We start from the raw sequence: 19,771 nt of genomic DNA, 5'->3' as shown, positions 1-19,771 counted from the left end.
CTGTCCCCAGAGAAGAGGAATCTAGAGAGGTAGTCTGGCTACAGTGGCTTTATGGCCCTGTGGTGGGCTCCACCCAGTTAGAACTTCCTATTGGCTTTGTTTACATTGTGAGGGGAAAACTGCCTACTCAAGCCTCAGTAATCACAGACTGCCTCCTCCCACCAAGCTCAAGTGTTCCAGATCGACTTCAGACTGCTGTGCTGCCAGCCTAGGAATCCTCATGTTTTTGCTCTTATTGAACACCTTCCTTCATAATTTCTTAGGAATATGTGGAAGAATTTCTTGGAAGTGTACATTTGAAGTGCTGAGTTATAGACTATATTGTTATTATATATTGTTAAATTATTCCTTGAAGTGTACCAAGTTACCATCCTATGAGCAGTGTATGAGAATTCTTATCTTCCCATAAAAATTCTTATATTGTTAGACTTTTTAATTTTAGCCATCCTGATGGAGATGAAATGGTAACTAATTATTTTTCAATTTCCCTGAACATTAGTGAGATTGAACTTTTCATCATTCATTTGCCATTTAGATTTCTTCTATGAATTTCTTTTTAAAAAATAAAAGTTGACAGTAACAAATGACAGTCTTGTCATTCATTCAATGTGAGTGTCTACTCTGTAGTAGTCACTGTCTGGACTCTGGGGGATGTAGCAGGAAATAAAGCAAAGTCTTGCAAGTAAAACAGATTTTAAAAAACTAGCAGGATGTTAAAGAGTGATGCTCTTGGTCTTTTAACTAGTTAAAACTAGAACCCTAAAAGCCAAGAACAAAGCAATAAGTGCCCAGCGTCCTTCTGTCCTGCAGCCAGATGCTAGACCTTCCTGGACAGGACTTGCTAAGAGACTGAAGCCACTGCCAGCATGAGCAGCCATCTACATGCTACTGATGAAAGAACTGCTAAAGGCTGAGAAGCATTTCTCCCTGGAAAGTTGTTCACGTTCTGGGCATCCCACTGGTATGACTATGAAGCTGGCTGCTGTGGGAACAGATGCCATTGCATCACCACAATGTATAGCATGGGAAAAGAGAAGAGAGTGGAGTATATAGCTTTCTGGAACCAGTAATGAAGAACGGACAGAGGTGAATGAGCCTGCAAAAGAAGAGAGATGAAAGGTCAAAGAAGTGGGCAGTGAACCAGCGGACAAAGGTGTCACAGAAACAAGAGAGGACAAGAGTTTCAGAATAGTGGTAAAAGCCACAAGTTTTAGAATCATTCTGACCCAAGCATGAATCCTGACTCAGCCTTTAGCTGTGTAACTTTACTTCTCCAAACCTCAATTTATTTATCTTAAAATGTGGTTGATAATGCATTTCTCATGTTGTTTTAGATGATAATGAAAGTTAAGATAATCAAGTTGCTTTGCACTGTCTAAAATAAACTATTTTAAATAATGAATTACTTTATAAATTAGAAGGAAATGGTCAAATGTATTAAATCTACTAGAACAGGAGTTGGCAAACGTTTTCTATCAGAATTTTAAGCTGTATATTTCATAAATCATTCATTGTGCTCCATTCTATTATATATACATTTTTCATGTTAAACTGCAATTAAACTCTCTCCTTATTCTTCTAAGTTAACTTTCTGAAGTTGGAGTATAGTCTTTTCCCCCTTAGGGTATGCATTAATTGAGGCTTTCTTTTCACTGTGACTTTATAATGTCTAGTATGCAATATTTCTACTCCCTACATCTTTGCTCTGCACATTCACCTTGCCCTTCCCCCCACCACCTAAGAAAAAAAGATGGTCATGCTAACAGGTGAAGTATATAAGGTGTCTGCATATTTTGTGCAGCTTCAGGGTTAGATTGAAATCACCAGGCACAGACTTAGTCTTGTCATTTTGTTTACGCATAGGGGAAAACAATTCCGTTTATTAAATGTTTTGTGTAACTACACCCAAGTTTTGCCACGCTGAAAACTTGGACCGTTTCTGTGTAGTGATTTTTAAATTTTAGTTTTCTTAACCTGCAACTGAGACTGTTGATGCATGGTATCTATAGTGTCTCATTACTGGAGTTTGCTTTGTTTTATAGTATCTGTACTCCCTGGATTTTTCAAGGGTTATTTTGTAAGCAGATGATGTACTTCTCATTGAAAACACAATTTTAAAAAGCCAATCTCAAAAAAAAAAAAAAAGAAAGAATTTTAGGCTCTGAGGACCATACAACCTCCATCTCAAATATTTAACTCTGCCATTGTAGTGTGAAAGCAGCCATAGGCAATATGAGTATGGCTGCATTCCAATAAAACTTTATTTATAAAAACAAGTAGTTGGTATATTGGGCCCCAGGGTATGGTTTGCCAACCCCTGAACTAGAAAAATACGTTTAACAGTAGCCTTTCACTTCTAATGTGTTTGGTCAAGTAAAATAGGGACTGAACTGTGTTTGCCAGATTTGAGACCTAGGAGGTCATTTATTGAGAAGCCTCTCAGGATCAGTTGCTGGGTAATTATGAGTATAGAAACCTGATCTAGGCCTGGACAAATGAAAGAGAGGTAAAGATGTGGACACCAGAAGGGCAGACGCTTATTTCAAGGAACTTGACTTTAGATGGAAGGAGGATGTATAATTAAGAAGGGGTATCAGTTTCAGAGAACATATATTTTATGTTTTATTTTTTGTGTTTGTTTTCACCTGAGAGATACTTGAGCATATTTATGGGCCACAGGGAAGAAGCCAATACAGAGGGCAAGAGTAAAAATGCAGGAAAGCGGCCTTTTTAAAAAATATCAAAAACAGAGCAAAGGAAATAACCTATGAAACAAGGTGGTGTCACCTGACCCTTTTAGCAGCAGTACACCTCAGGTATTGGGATAACATGTCAAAGAAAGAATAGTATCACTTGCAGACTCTAGAGAAACTGATTAAGCTCAAGATAATATCTGGTAACATGAAACTGACAATATAAGCTAGCATTGCTGTTCTCTAGTAAAGGAGTAAGTATGCTTGGAAAAGGGTAATCTCTTCTCTACATTTTGTTGTCTTCCTCATCAGTGTCCCTGTTAGCATTAAATCCATAAATATAATAACCAGTAGATTTTTATTGGAGGACATTCAGTCCTAGTATTCACTGTCTTTTCTAGACTCCAGCTTAGATAGACAGCTGCTCTGAGGTACCTCAGAAGGCGCTTCTGTTTTAACTCGGGATTGTCATGACCCATATGTTCTGGAACAGAGCTACTCATACGGTGGTCTGTGGACCAGCAACATCAGCATCCCATCTAAACTGTGAGAGTGTGGGAAATGCATATTCTCAGGACATATCCCAGACATAGTGAATCAGGATGTCTGGGAGCAGTGCTCAGGAATCTGCATCTTAACAAGCTCTGTTGGATGACTCTTACACTCCCTAATGTTTGAGAAACTTTGTTCTAGAAGAGTTTCTAACATCCACCTGAGTGATCATGATGAAATTGTGGTTTTAATGATTGGCAATTATGGTTACAGATAAACAAAAGTTTCACTGGGTATAGTGAGTATAATGATGGACTGTTGACCTTGGTGAGAATAGAGTGGCTGTAGTAGAAAAGGAGGATGGTTGGGTGGCCATAGGGCACGATAAAAGAGAACTGGGAATGAATTGATGGAAGAACATGTTTTAGATGCTTGTTATTATAAGGGGTTACTATTTGCTTTTGGGCTGAGTCTAATTTTGGTTCTCTTAAGAATAAGCCAAAAGGAGGCAATCTGAGGACAGTTAGAGAGTTAGATAAGTTCTTATCTAGAACAATATTAAACAGCTTCTAGATATTACCTGTACTGGTATGAGATTTATTTTCTAATATCTGAGCAGATCTGGATCTTCTTCCTCATCCCCCAAATGCACACACACCCAAACCCCTTCTTTTATGTCTGGATAATCGTAGATTTGCTTGAATAGAGTCAGGGGAGTGATCTGACCTCTTTACTACCTCCACTGAGTAGCAATGACTGACAGTTTTTAGATGTAGTCATAAATAATTATTTCCTTTGGGGTAGCTCGGTGAGCAAATGCTGCTTTTAGAGGCCATTGGTGGCAGTGTTAAACAACAAGCTGGCCCAATTTTGCAAAGAAAAATTTCTTATAGGAACTTTATAAGCATTACATATTCTGTTCTGGCAAAGTGCAAAAGAGATCCTTTTGGAAAATGATAATCAGATCTTAGTGTGACTCAGGAACAAAAGACAGTAAGTAATCTCACAAGAGAGGGAAAATGTAATAGATTGTTACAGAGACAAACAGTCCTCTTTGGGCTTCTTGTGCTCCCAGACATCTTGTTACATGAGCCAAGCATGTAAGGCCCTGATCACTCTTTATGTGGGCCATTTTTCAGGGTCATGGTGAGCAACCTTGAAGAATGAGTTACTGTTTCCCTTCAGAACCGAGACCAGGTTTAGCAGATTTGCTTACTGCTTGCTGCAGAAGTGGTAGATCATCTAAGCTCAGTGTTCTTTTCCGTGACACAATCCACTGTAAATGCAAGTCTCTTGAGTCCTCTGCATTGCCCCTGTGGCAATGTGCAACAAAGCAGAACCAATGTAAATGTCCTCATGATCATGCTGCTTTGCTGTGTCGTAAGTAACATAAGTCTTCTGTCTTCTGTCTCTAACCCAGTAATCTCATGTCTTCTGCCAACATCCATGAACCAGTAAGAGCTTAATTTATTAGCTTTTACATAGAGTAAAATCAAATCACAAATCCAACCATCATACGGTGAACATTAGAGAGCTTTGGGTCTCTTAAAAGGAATTTGTCCAAGAATTTCCTGCAGTAGGGTGTTAGGAAGGATGCAAAGGCTAGAGGTGGTAGTAATATTTAGGATCAGGAGATTGCACAGTAAATAAAAGTATTTGAGATGGTGTTCATGTCATAGGTAGCTATACACATACACATATACCTATTATGGGGACAATAGCCCAAATTGAATTGGATAAGAAAGGATAGTGTTTCTTTTCTTTTTTTTTTTTTTTTTTTTGAGACAGAATCTCGTTTTGTCGCCAGGCGCCAGGCTGTAGTGCAGTGGCGCGATCACGGCTCACTGCAACCTCCACCTCCTGGGTTCAGGCAATTCTTCTGCCTCAGCCTCCCGAGTAGCTGGGATTACAGGCGTGCGCCACCATGCCCAGCTAATTTTTTTGTATTGTTAGTAGAGACGGGGTTTCACCTTGTTGACCAGGATGGTCTCGATCTCTTGACCTGGTGATCTACCCACCTTGGCCCCCAAAGTGCTGGGATTACAGGCATGAGCCACCGCGCCCGGCAATTTTTTAATATATATGTTTAGTAGAGACGGGATTTCACTATGTTGGCCAGGATGGTCTTGATCTCTTCACCTCATGATCCACCCGCCTCAGCCTCCCAAAGTGCTGGGATTACAGGTGTGAGCCACTGCGCCCGGCCCAGTGTTTCTTTTCTAATAACTCTGTTAACCTAGTGTTTAGATGAGTATCAGTTGTTCTGAGGAGTGCTAAATAGTGGCACAGCATATCCCCATGATCTGTGCAAATGGCCCAGGCAGTCAGTCAGATGGCATACTTTATTGCCAGCGTGGATGAGTCTTGTTTCATTTGTGGGAACAGTGACATTTCCTACTTATTAAACTTTTTTTCCCTTCTCAATGTACCTTTAGACCAAAGTCTGTAACAGTTGCTTTTCCGTATCACTGGAGGCTGCAAAAATCTGGTGTAAAGAATATTCAAGTGAAAGAAGAATGAGTTAGTAGGACAGGGGTGTGGAGGGCAGCTGGTGAGAGAGATGGTCCAAATTAAGGATTGTACAGGTGTCATATATGTTATTGTCCTCATCCAGCTGTTTTCCCACCCCTGGATTTGTTGGCTGATTCCTCGAACAGTGAAGGTAAAACACATTCCACAGCCCTGTGAATTCTAACTTTTGAGAAAGGTGAGCTACAGAACAATTCTATTCTAAACTGACGTCATGAGATTCTAGAGTCTCTGTTGTCACACTCATACGTTGTTGCCATGTTAATTCCATATGCAGTTTGAGCATTCAGTCTTCTGACCTGTTCCACCTACACAGGGCATTTTATGGCTTAAGGATGATGGCCTAGAAGGGAAGAGAGAGACTTACTTTGGATTAAATTCAAAATGGGAAAATGCTTAAGGTAAGCCTTAGAAAAAAAAACTTTAACATGTGCTAAAAACACATGAAAATATTCATAAACCAAGCTTTAGTGCTTCCTTTAGTTTTCCGTGGTAACTAGATATACTGGGCTATCTGGATATTCACTTAAAACATTCTCCCCAGAGAGATTCTGCTTCATCCATGGTTAATATTTTAAAATACAGTGAGTCAACAGAGTGTAAGTTTACTCTCCTTAACTCCTTTAAATACAGTAGTTTAGTAGTCTCAAACAGATATTCTGGTTTATTACCTTTAAAACCAGTTCTTTCTTTTCCTTTGGGAATCTTGCATATGTTTCCCCTGATCTTTCTTGCTACCTGCTTCCCTGATTTCTTCAACTTCTCTTCCTAAGGTTTAATAGTGTGAGTAGGAACTGCATAGGTAGAGATAACCGTTTAGACTTATGCGTTTTTGTGGGTAACTCTGTGACTATTAACTTTAGCTCCCCTATTCTTCTTATTCCCTGCTGTTTCCATATTGATATGGAAACAACACCAATTGGTGGCCACCAAAAGGTGGATATTAGTCTTTAGGAGGCTTGGCAGGTCTCCACTCTGCTCCCTATTTTTTTTCCTCATTTGACCCTTTTCTCACTCTAGCTACTGCAAAGAGGACCAGCGCTTCCAACGATGTTGTCCAGAAGATCAAGTTACTACAGATGCCCAGCATCATGGAGCTTCTTCTGTTTTACAGCCAAATGTATCTCTCGGTCATAAAACATCTTATTCCCCTGTGACACATAAAGTCAATTCAGCCAAAGCAAGTAGAAGGTTATCGTCTCTATCAAGTCCACCTTTCTCTGAAAGAAGATGTTCTTTATTCGCTAGATTTCAGAAAGGAAATGCTTCCCCTTACTGGCAGCAAAGTAGAGCTAACTTTGATTGTGAAGAAGACACAAGCTTCACTGATTTAAAATCTGCCTCAGACCGTTTTAGTAGCCTTATGTCCCATAAACTAAGTATAGTTCCCTGTTACAAGAGTGCGATTTTTTTTAATCCTCAAGCAAGTGGCCAGAGTGTGTTTAATCTAAATGAAATCAAAATCTTTTTTAAAACCCCAAGTAATAATGATGCTCAAAAACATATAACCATCTCTGCTCCTGAATATAGCACTAAAAATTGTAAGAATTTTGAAATAAACGCCACTTCTCCAGCCTTTCGGAACAGTATTGATAGAGCCTCCTATCAACAAAGTGCATCATCCTTTTCTCTTGCAAGTGATATTTACCGTCCTGATCAACAAAATGGAATTGCCACTGATATTCAACAAAGAGGCCAATTAAGTAACAATTCAAAAGATTTCCTTCTTCCTGGTTCTGAAAGGTACAGCAAAGATCATTCTCCAGTCATGATTCAACAGCATCCCTCTCAAAGTGGAACTTTGTCATTCCTCCATAAAGCTGGAATTTCTTCATCTTATAAAAATTCTGATTGCTTTATCCCATCGGAAAGCGAAGTAACTTCAGGCTCCTTTGAAGATGAAGACAGATCTTCACTTTTTGAAATTCCTGAAATAAGGTCTCCTCAGACTTTACCCTCTCTTAGAAGGGCACCTCAAATAGTTTTCCCACCAGTCATCTGCATAGTCTGTAGAATTCACTGCTCCTAAACTCCCCTTTCCTCACCAAGCTTCACTGCATTCTCTGAAAATGATTCCTACATTGCGGTATAAATTTAATTCCTATACTTTTGAAAGTTAGTTTACTGACGTTATTGGGCTGTGGAAGTCAAAGATAATTTTGTTTCAAGCTGTTTTCAGATTTACTGCGTAAAGATGGGCTAATCTCAGATTTCTGAGTGACTATTGTAATACTTTTGTTATTTGAAAATAACATCAACCCTCAAGGTATGGATGATCTAAAAGTAATACATTTTTGAGAGTTTAGTATCTTTTATGATACTTGAATCAGTAGAAATAGTATGCTTTTTAAAAAAAAAATTTTATCGTGTTCTAGGTTTTGGGGTACATGTGAAGAACATGCAGGACTGTTACATAGGTACATACATGGCAATGTAGTTTGCTGCCTTCCTCCTCATCACCTATATCTGTCATTTCTTTCCGTGTTACCCCTCCGCAACTTCCCACCCCATGCTGTCCCTCCCCTAGCTCAACCCCACAGACCTCAGTGTGTGATGCTCCCCTCCCTGTGTCCATGTGTTCTAATTGTTCGACACCTGCCTCTGAGTGAGAAGATGCAGTGTTTGATTTTCTGTTCTTGTGTCAGTTTGCTAAGAATGATCGTTTCCAGGTTCATCCATGTCCCTACAAAGGACACAAACTCATCGTTTTTTATGGCTGTATAGTATTCCATGATGTATATGTGCCACATTTTCCCTGTCCAGTCTATCATCAGTGGTCATTTGGGTTGGTTCCAAGTCTTTGCTATTGTAAACAGTGCTGCACTGAACATACATGTGCATGTGTCCTTATAACAGAATGATTTATAATCCTTTAGATATATACGCAGTAATGGGATTGCTGGATCAAATGGAATTTCTATTTCTAGGTCCTTGAGGAATCACCACACTGTCTTCACAATGGTTGAACTAATTGACACTCCCACCAACAGTGTAAAAGTGTTCCTGTTTCTCCACATCCTCTCCAGCATCTGTTGTCTCCAGATTTTTTAATGATCACCATTCTAATTGGCATGAGATGGTATCTCAATGTAGTTTTGATTTGCATTTCTCTAATGACCAGTAATGATGAGCATTTTTTCATATGTTTGTTGGCCTCATATATGTCTTCTTTTGAAAAGTATCTGTTCATATCCTTCGCCCACTTTTGAATGGGCTTGTTTTTTTTTTTTCTTGTAAAACTATTTTAGTTCTTTGTAGATTCTGGATATTAGTCCTTTGTCAGATGGGTAGATTACAAAAAAATTTTCCCATTCTGTTGGTTGCTGATTGACTCTAATGACTTTCTTTTGCTGTGCAGAAGCTCTGGAGTTTAATTAGGTCCCATTTGTCTATTTTGGCTTTTGTTGCCATTGCTTTTGGTGTTTTAGTCATGAAGTCCTTGCCTATGCCTATGTCCTGAATGGTTTTGCCTAGGGTTTCTTCCAGTCTTTTTATGGTGTTAGGTCTTATGTTTAAATCTTTAATCCTTCTGGAGATGATTTTAGTGTAAGGTGTCAGGAAGGGGTCCAGTTTCTGCTTTCTGCACATGGCTAGCCAGTTTTCCCAACACCATTTATTAAACAGGGAATCCTTTCCCCTTTGCTTGTTTTTGTCAGGTTTGTCAAAGATCAGATGGCTGTAAATGTGTAACATTGCTTCCGAGGTCTCTGTTCTGTTCCATTGGTCAATATCCCTGTTTTGGTACCAGTACCATGCTGTTTTGATTACTGTAGCCTTGTAGTAGTTTGAAGTCAGGTACTTGGGTTATACCTGGCTATGTGGGCTCTCTTTTGGTTCTGTATGAAGCTTAAGGTGGTTTCTTCGCTTCTGCGAAGAGGGTCATAGGTAGCTTGATGGGGATAGCATTGAATCTGTAGATTACTTTGAGCAGTATGGCCATTTTCACGATATTGATTCTTCCTAACCATTAACATGGAATGTTTCTCCATCTGTTTGTGTCCTCTCTTATTTCCTTGAGCAGTGGTTTGTAGTTCTCCTTGAAGAGGTCCTTTGCATTCTTTGTTAGTTGTATTCCTAGGTATTTTATTCTCTTTGTAGCAATTGTGAATGCCGTTTGTTCTTGATTTGGCTCTCTTTAAGTCTGTTATTGGTAGGAATGCTTGTGATTTTTGTACATTGATTTTGTATCCTGAGACTTTGCTGAAGTTGCTTATCAGTTTCAGGAGATTTGGGGCTGGGACAATGGGGTCTTCTAGATATACAATCATGTTGTCTGCAAATAGAGATAATTTGACTTCCTCATTTCCTAATGGAATACCCTTAATTTCTTTTTCTTGTCTGATTGCTCTGGCTAGAACTTCTAATACTATATTGAATAGGAGTGGTGAGAGAGGACATCCTTGTCTAGTGCCAGATTTCAAAGGGAATGCTTCAGTTTTTGCCCATTCAGTATGATATTTGCTGTGGGTTTGTCATGAATAGCTTTTATTATTTTGAGATATCTTCTGTCAATATCTAGTTTATTAAGAGTTTTTAGCATAAAAGGCTGTTGAATTTTGACAAAGGCATTCTCTGCATCTATTGAGATAATCATGTGATTTTTGTCTTTGGTTCTGTTTATGTGGTAGATAACATTTACAGACTTGTGTATGTTGAACCAGCCTTGCATCCCCTGGATGAAGCCTACTTGTTCATGATGGAAAAGCTTTTTGATGTGCTGTTGCAATCGGCTTGCCAGTATTTTATTGAAGATTTTTGTGTTGATGTTCATCATGGATATTGGCCTGAAGTTTTCTTTTTCTGTTGAGTATCTGCTGTGTTTTGGTATGAGGATGATGTTGGTCTCATAAAATGATTTGGGAAGAGTTCCCTCTTTTTGGATTGTTTGAAATAGTTTCAGAAGAAGTGGTACCAGCTCCTTTTTGTATGTCTGGTAGAATTCAGCTGTGAACCCATCTGGACCTAGGCTTTTTTTGGTTGTTAAGCTATTAATTGCTGCCTCAACTTCAGCCCTTGTTATTGGTCTATTCAGGGTTTGACTTCTTCCTGTTTTAGGCTTGTGAGGATGGAAGTGTCCAGGAATTTATCCATTTCTTCCAGGTTTACTGGTTCATCTGCTTAGAGTTGTTTGTAGTAATCTCTGAAGGTAGTTTTTATTTCTGTGTAATCTGTGGTGATATCCCCTTTATCATTTTTTATTGCATCTATTTGATTCTTTTCGCTTTTATTAATCTGGCTAGTGGTCAGTTTTGTTGATCTTTTCAAAAGCTGAGCTCCTGGATTTATTGAGTTTTTGAAGGGTGTTTTATGTCTCCATCTCCTTCAGTTCTGCTCTGATCTTAGTTATTTCTTGTCTTCTGCTAGCTTTTGAGTTTTTTTGGTCTTACTCCTCTAACTCTTTCAATTTTCATGTCAGTGTGTCGATTTTAGATCTCTCCTTGCTTCTCAAGTGGGTATTTATTGCTATAAATTTTCCTCTAGACACTGCTTTAAATGTGTCCCAGAGTTTCTGGTACGTTGTGTCTTCATTCTTGTTCGTTTTGAGAAACATCTTTATTTCTGCCTTCATTTCATTGTTTATCCAGTCAACATTCAAGAGCCAGTTGTTCAGTTTCCATGAAGTTGTGTGGTTCTGAGTTAGTTTCTCAATCCAGAGTTCTATTTTGATTGCACTGTGGTCTGAGAGACTGTTATGATTTCCATTCTTTTGAATTTGCTGAGGAGTGATTTACTTCCAATTATGTGGTCAGTTTTAGAGTAGGTGCAATGTGGTGCTGAGAAGAATGTATATTCTGTGGATTTGGGGTGGAGAGTTCTATAGATGTCTATTAGGTTTGCTTGGTCCAGATCTGAGTTCAAGTCCTAGATATCCTTGTTAATTTTGTATCTTGTTGATCTGTCTGATACTGACAGTGGAGTGTTAAAGTCTCCCACTATTATTGTGTGGGAGTCTTAATCTCTTTGTAGGTCATTAAGAACTTGCTTTATGTATCTGGGTGCTCCTATATGGGGTGCGTATATATTTAGGATTGTTAGCTCTTCTTGTTGCATTGATCCTTTTACCATTATGTAATGCCCTTCTTTGTCTCTTTTGATCTTTGTTGGTTTAAAGAGTCTATTTTATCAGAGACTAGGATTGTGACTCCTGCTTTTTTTTTGCTCTCCATTCACTTGGTAAATCTTCCTCCATCCCCTTATTTTGAGCCTATGTGTGTCCTTGCACGTGAGATAGATTTCCTGGATACAGCACACCAATGGGTTTTGACTTTTTATCTAATTTACCAGTCTGTGTCTTTTGATTGGGGCATTTAGCCCATTTATATTTAAGGTTAATATTGTTATGTGTGAATTTGATCCTGCCATTTTGATGCTACCTGGATGTTTTGCCCATTAGTTCACACATTTTCTTCATTGTGTAGATGCTCTTTACAATTTGGTACGTTTTGGAGTGGTTGGTACTGGTTGTTCCTTTCTATGTTTAGTGCTTCTTTCAGGAGCTCTTGTAAGGCAGACCTGGTGGTGAGGAAATCTCTCAGCCATTGCTTGTTTATAAAGGATTCTATTTCTCCTTCACTTATGAAGCTTAGTTTGGCTAGATATGAAATTCTAGGTTCAAAGTCCTTTTCTTTAAGGATTTTGAATACTGGCCCCCACTCTCTTCTGGCTTGTAGGGTTTCTGCCAAGAGATCGACTGTGAATCTGATGAGCTTCACTTTGTGGGTAACCCAACTTTTCTCTCTGGATGCTCTTAGCATTTTTCCTTCATTTCAACCCTGACGATTATGTGCCTTGGGGTTGCTCTTCTTGAGGCATATCTTTGTGGCATTCTCTGTATTTCCTCACCTTAATGTTGGCCTGGCTTGATAGGTTGGAGAAGTTTTTCTGGATAATAACCTGAAGAGTGTTTTCCAGCTTGGATTCATTGTCTCTGTCACATTCAGATACGCCTATTAAATATAGATTAGGTCTTTTCATGTAATCCCATGTTTCTTAGAGGCTTTGTTAATTTCTTTTCACTATTTTTTCTCTAATCTTACCTTCTCATTTTATTTCATTGAGTTAATCTTCAATCTCTGATATCCTTTCTTCTGCTTGGTCGATTTGGCCATTGAAACTTTTGTATGCGTTGTGAAGTTCTCGTGTTGTGTTTTTCAGCTTCATCAAGTCATTTTTATTCTTCTCTAAGCTCTTTATTCTCGTTAGCATTTTGTCAAACCTTTTTTCAAAGTTCTTAGTTTCTTTGCATTGGGTTAGAACATTTCTTTTAGCTCAGAGAAGTTTCTTATTACCCACTTTCTGAAGCCTGTTTCTGTCAATTCATCAGACTCATTCTCCATCCAGCCTTGTTCCCTTGCTGGTTAGGAGTTGTGATCCCTTGGGGAGGAGAGGCGTTCTGGTTTTAAGTGTTTTCATCAATTTTGGGCTGGTTTCTTCCTATCTTTGTTGATTTATCTAACAGTGGTCTTTGTAGTTGGTGACTTTCAGATGGGATCTCTGAGTGGACATCCTTTTTGTTGATGCTGAAGTTATTTCTCTCTGTTTTTTAGTTTTCTTTCTAACAGTCAGGCCCCTCTGCTGTAGGACTGCTGGAGGTCCACTCCAGACCCTGCTTGCCTGGGGATGACCTGCAGTGGCTGCAGAACAGTAAGGGCTGCTGCCAGTTTCCTCTTTTGTTAACCTTGTCCCAGATGGATACTCGCCAGGTGTCAGCCTGAGCTCTTCTTTATGAGATACCTCTTTGTATATAGAGGGGTTGGGGAGCTGCTTGAGGAGACAGTCTGTCCCTTATAGGAGCTCCAGTGCTGAGCTGGGAGCTCCATTGTTCCATTCAGAGCTGCTAGTTAGGTACATTTAGGTCTGCTGCAGCAGAACTCATAACTGCCTTTTTTCCCTGGTGCTCTGTCCTGGGAAGGTGGGGATTTATTGACAAGTTCCTGACATGCTGCTGCCTTTTTTCAGAGATTCCCTGCCCAGCAAGGAGGTAGCCTAATGACAGTCTGCCAGCAGAGGCATTGCTGCGCTGCCATGGGCTCTGCCCAGCTGCTGTGTGAACTTCCTTGTGGTTTTGTTTACAGAGGCATAGTTAGAACTGCCTCAGTAATGGCAGTCTACCTTGGTAATGGCAGACTGCCTCGGTAATGGAAAACTGCCTCAGTAATGGCCGATTACTAAGTAATTGCAGAAAACTGCCTCAGTAATGGTGGACGCCCTTCCCCATAAAGAGCTGGACCGTCTAGGGTCCAGCTGCTTTTGCCTATGAAACTCTCAAGCTAGAGCATGTCAGATTGCTGGCCTTTGTTGGGGTGGGACCCACCAAGCCAGATCTCCTAGCCCCCACTTCTGCCCCCTTTTTTTCAGTTGAATGGGTGGGTCTGTCTCCCAGGCAATCCAGGAACCAGTTGAAATGGCTGCCCAGATTTGTGTGAGTTTTTGTGTGGAGACCTGCAGCGCCAGCTGAAACAGACATACTGGAAATTCATGGCACTTTTCAGCCCAGGAATCTCTTGGTCTGTGGGCAGTAAAAACTCATTTGGAAATGTGGTGATCACTCACCCTCTGCATTGTTCTTGCTGGGAACTTCACTTCAGAGTTGTTCCTATTTGGCCATCTTTGGGCTGCCTACTCTTCCACCATATTGTTTTTTACAGTGGCTGCACCATTTTACATTTGCACCAAGAGTATAGAAGGATTCCAGTTTTTCCACTACCTTACCAACACAAATTATTTTGTTTTTTTGTTGTTGTTATAGTAGCCATCCTAATGGGTATGTGGTAGTATCTCATTGTGGTTTTTATTTGAATATCCCTAATGATTATTGACATTGATCTTCTGGTGTGGCTGCTGCCCATTTGTATATCTTCTTTAGAGAAATATCTGTTCAGGTCCTTTGACTATTTGTTAAATCAAGTTTTTTGGGTTTTTTTGTTGATTTGTAGGAGTTCTTTATATATTTTAGATATTAACCCTTTAACAGATATAATTTGCAAATATCTTCTCCCAATGTGTGGGTTGCCTTTTTACTTGTTGATTGTGTTCTTTGATCCATAGAAGTTTTAGGTTTTGAGGTAGTCTAGTTTATCAATTGTTTTCTTGTTTTGCCTATGCTTTTAGTGCCATACCCAGCAAATCGTTGCCAAATCCACTCTTGTGAAGCTTTTGCACTATGTTTTCTTTTAAGAATTTTATAGCTTTATTTATGTTTTATATTTAGGTTTTTGATACATTTTGAGTTAATTTTTGTGTGTGATATTAAGTAATGGTCTTACTTCATTCTTTATATGTGGCTGCCCAGTTTTCTCAACACCATTTGTTGAAGAGATGACCATATATGTGTGGTTTACTTCTGGGCTCTCCATTTTCCTTCACTGGCCTATACATCTATCTTTATGCCACACTGTACCACACTGTTTTGGTTACTGTAGCTTTGTAGTAAGTTTTTAAATCAGGAGGTGTGAGACCTCCAACTTTGTTTTTCTTTTTCAAGATCATTTTGGCCATTTGGGATGTGTTGAAATTCCAAATGAATTTCAGGACAGATTTTTCTACTTCTATAAAAAGTAGCATTGGGATTTTCAGAGGGATTACATTGAATCTGTAGATTACTTAGGGTAGGATTCATATCTTAACATTATAAACTTTCAAATCTACAAACATGGGATGTCTTTCTATTTCTATTTGTATCTTCTTTAAATTCTTTCAGCAGTGTTTTGTTGTTTTCCATGTACAGGTTTTTCATCTCCTTAGCTAAGTTTATTTCTATGCGTTCCACACTTTTGATGCAATTATAAATGAAATTATTTTTACAATTTTCTTTCCAGATAGCTCATTGTTAATGCATAGAAACAACTGATTTTTGTTTGTTGATTTTCTATCCTGCAACTTTGCTGGATTTATTAATTCTTATTTTATGTATGTGTGTGAAATATTTAGGGTTTTTTTCCTATCTATAAGATTATGTTGTCTGTGATGAGAGGATAATTTTGCTGCTTCTTCTCTAATTTGGATGCCTTTTATTTCATCATCTTGCCTAGTTGCACTGGCTGGGACTTTTAGTACTAAGTTGAATAGAATTGATAAACAGCACCCTTGTCTTGTTCCTAATCTTAATCGGAAGTCTTTCAGCCTTTCACCATTGAGTATGATGTTAGCTGTGGACTTTTCATATACGGCCTTTATTATGTTGAAGCAGTTTCTTTTTATTCTTAGTTTGTTGAGTGTTTTTTTCCTAAAGAGGTGATAAATTTTATCGAATACTTTTTCTGCATCAATGGAGATGGTCATGGGTTATTTTTCCCTTCATTTTGTTTATGTGGTATTGATATGGTTTGGCTGTGTCCCCACCCAAATCTCAACTTGAATTGTATCTCCCAAAATTCCCACATGTTGTAGGAGGGATGGGGGATAATTAAATCATAGGGGCCAGTCTTTCCTATGCTATTCTCGTGATAGTGAATAAGTCTCATGAGATCTGATGGGGTGATCAGGAGTTTTCACTTTTGCTTCTTCCTTCTTTTCTCTTGCCACCATCATGTAAGAAGTGGCTTTCACCTCCTGCCATGATTCTGAGGCCTCTGCAGCCATATGGAACTGTAAGTCCAATTAAACCTCTTTTTCTTCTCAATCTTTGGTATGTCTTTGTCAACAGCTTGAAAACGGACTAACACAGCTATATAACATTGGCTGATTTTTTACATTGAACTTCCTTGCATTCCTGGAATAAATTCCACTTGGTTGTGATACATAATCCTAATGGGTTGTTGAATTCTGTTTGCTGGTATTTTATTGATAATTTTTTTGTCAGTGTTCATCAGAGATATTGGTTTTTAGTTTTCTAGTAGCTTTCATCTAGCTTTGATTCATCTAGTAGATTCATCTAGCTTTGATATCAGGGTGTGCTGATCTCATAGAATGAGTTCAGAAGTGTTTCTTCCTCTGCAGTGTTTTGGAAGAGTTTGAGGAGGACTGCTGTTAATTCTTCTTCAGATGTTCTTCAAATTATATGGCATCACTGTCAAATGCTACCTAACATTTGGGCATTCCCTTTTTGGGAGCTTTTTAATTACTGATTTAATCTTTTTACTAGTTATAGGTCTATTCAAATTTTTATTTATTCCTGATTCAGTTTTAGTAGTTTGTGTATTTCCAGGAATTTGTTGATTTTATCTATGTTATCCAATTTGCTGGCACACAATTCTTCATATTACTCTCTTAGAATCTTTTTTATTTCTATAAAATCAGTATTATCCCCCTTTCATTTTTTATTTTATTTATTTGAGTATACTCTCTTTTTTCTTAGTCAGTCCAGTTAAAGCTTTATGAATTTTGTTGATCATACTGAAGAACAAACTTGGTTCCATTGATTTTCTCTATTGTTTTTCTCTACTACGTTTATTTCTGCTTTAATTTTATTTTCTCCTGCTAGCTTTGGGTTTAGTTTGTTCTTTGTCTAGTTTCTTAATATTTTGATTCAGGTTGTTGATTTGGGACATTTCCTTCTTTTTTTAAAATTATACTTTAAGTTTTGGGATACATGTGCAGAAAGTGCGGGTTTGTTACATAGGTAGATGGTAGTTTGTTGCACCCATCAACTCACCATCTAAGTTAGGTATTTGTCCTAATGCTACCCCTCCCCTTGTACCCCATCCCCTGACAGGCCCCAGTGTGTGGTGTTCCCCTCCCTGTGTCCATGTGTTCTCATTGTTCAGCTCCCACTTATGAGTGAGAACATGCAGTGTTTTTCTGTTCCTGTGTTAGTTTGCCGAGAATAATGGTTTCCAGCTTCATCCATGTCCCTGCAAAGAACATGAACTATCATTCTGTTTTATGGATGCATAGTATTCCATGGTGTGTATGTGCCACATTTTCTTTATTCAGTCTATCATTGATGGGCATTTGGGTTGGTTCCAAGTCTTTGCTATTGTGAATAGTGCTGCAATAAACATATGTGTATATGTCTTTATAGTAGAATGATTTATATTCCTTTGGGTATATACCCAGTAATGAGATTGCTGGGTCAAATGGTATTTCTAGTTCTAGATCCTTGAGGAATTGCCACACTGTCTTCCACAGTGGTTGAACTAATTTGCTCTTCCACCAACAGTGTCCACAGTGGTTGAACTAATTTGCACTTCCACCAGCAGTGTAAAAGCCTTTCTATTTCTCTGCATCCTCTCCAGCATCTGTTGTGTCCTGATTTTTTAATGATTGCTCTTCTAACTGGTATGAGCTGGTATCTCATTGTAGTTTTGATTTGCATTTCTCTAATGACCAAGGATGATGAGTTTATTTTCATATGTTTGTTGGCCATGTGAATGTCTTCTTTTGAAAAGTGTCTGTTCATATCCTTCACCTGCTTTTGATGGAGTTGTCTGTTTTTGTCTTGTAAATTTGTTTTGGTTCCTTGGAGATTTTTGATATTAGCCCTTTGTAAGTGGATAGATTTCAGAACTTTTCTCCCATTCTGTAGGTTGCCTGTTCACTCTGATGATAGTTCCGTTTGCTGTGCAGAAGCTCTTTAATTAAATTCCATTTGTCAATTTTGGCTTTTGTTGCAATTGCTTTTGGTGTTTTAGTTATGAAGTCTTTGCCCCTGCCTATGTCCTGAATGGAATTGCCTAGGTTTTCTTATAGGGTTTTTTATTATTTTAAATCTTATTTTTAAATCTTCAATTCTGAATTGTATTGTCTAGGTTTTCTTCTAGGGTTTTTATGGTTTTAGGTCTTACATTTAAATTTTTAATTCATCTTGAGTTAATTTTTATATAAGGTGTAAGAAAGAGGTCCAGTGTCAGTTTGCTGCATATGGCTAGCCAGTTTTCCCAACACCATTTATTGAACAGGGAATCCTTTCCCCATTGCTTGTTTTTGTCAGGTTTGTTAAAGATCAGGTGGTTATAGATGTGTGATGTTATTTCTGAGGCCTCTGTTCTGTTCCATTGGTCTATATATCTGTTTTGGTACCAGTATCATGCTGTTTTGATTACTGTAGCCTTGTAGTATAGTTTGAAGTCAGGTAGTGTGATACCTCCAGCTTTGTTCTTTTTGATTAGGGTTGTCTTGGCTATATGGGCTCTTTTTTGGTTCGATATAAAATTTAAAGTAGTTTTTTCTAATTATGTAAGGAAAGTCAGTAGTAGCTTGTTGGGAATAGCATTGAATCTGTAAATTACTTTGGGCAGTCTGGCCATTTCCATGATATTGATTCTTCCTATCCATGAGCATGGAATGTTTTTCCATTTGTTTGTGTCCTCTCATATTTCCTTGAGCTGTGGTTTGTAGTTCTCCTTGAAGAGGTCCTTCACATCCCTTGTAAGTTGTATTCCTAGGTATTTTATTCTATTTGTAGCAATTGTTAATGGGAGTTCACTGATTATTTGGCTCTCTAGTATTGGTTTAAAGGAATGCTTGTGATTTTTGCGCATTGATTGTATACCCTGAAACTTTGCTGAAGTTCCTTATCAGCTTAAGGAGTTTTGGGGCTGAGATGATAAGGTTTTCCAAATATACAATTATGTCATCTGCAAACAGAGAAAATTTGACTTCCTCTTTTCCTCTTTGAGTACAGTTTACTTTCTTTCTCTTGCCTGATTGCCCTGGCCAGAACTTCCAGTACTGACCAGTATTCCAGTTGAATAGGAGTAGTGAGAGAGCTCATTCTCGTCTTGTGCTGGTTTTCAAAGGGAATGCTTCCAGCTTTTGCCCATTCAGTATGATATTGGCCATGGATTTGTCATAAATAGTTCTTTTTGTTTTGAGATATGTTCCATCAATACCTAGTTTATTGAGTGTTTTTAGCATGAAGGGTGTTGAATTTTATTGAAGGCCTTTTTTGCATCTATTGAGACAATCTTGTGGTTTTTGTCATTGGTTCTGTTTATGTGATAGATTATGTTTATTGATTTGTGTATGTTGAGCCAGCCTTGCATCCCAGGGATGAAGCCGACCTGATTGTAGTGGATAAGCTTTTTGATGTGCTGCTGGATTTAATTTGCCAGTATTTTATTGAGGATTTTCACATTGATGTTCATCAGGGATATTGGCCTGAAATTTTCTTATTT

At 38.4% G+C, this 19,771-nt stretch overlaps 1 protein-coding gene across 20 annotated transcripts in view; it reads left to right on the top strand.

The window, feature by feature from the left end:
* The window catches only part of RMDN2 (regulator of microtubule dynamics 2), a 73,546-nt gene that overhangs the window by 13,961 nt on the left and 39,814 nt on the right, over positions 1–19,771 (top strand). For 3 of the 20 annotated variants that reach the window (XM_035272776.3, XM_054245035.2, XM_054245034.2), the window contains exons 1-2: positions 5,978–6,115; positions 6,735–7,652. The exons of 10 other annotated variants lie outside the window; for them this stretch is intronic. In XM_035272776.3, the coding sequence (XP_035128667.1) occupies positions 6,099–6,115; positions 6,735–7,652 (935 nt within the window). In that variant the 5' untranslated portion in view covers positions 5,978–6,098. Of the gene's footprint in view, positions 1–5,977; positions 6,116–6,734; positions 7,801–8,641; positions 8,794–19,771 lie in introns of those variants that run through there. 7 more of the 20 variants (XM_035272786.3, XM_054245041.2, XR_013526662.1 and 4 more) reach the window with 6 other exon arrangements.

Source organism: Callithrix jacchus, chromosome 14 (genome assembly GCF_049354715.1).
Source record: "Callithrix jacchus isolate 240 chromosome 14, calJac240_pri, whole genome shotgun sequence".
NCBI lineage: Eukaryota > Metazoa > Chordata > Mammalia > Primates > Cebidae > Callithrix > Callithrix jacchus.
Note: the sequence above shows the minus strand (reverse complement) of the source record. Positions and strands in the feature narration are given on the sequence as shown.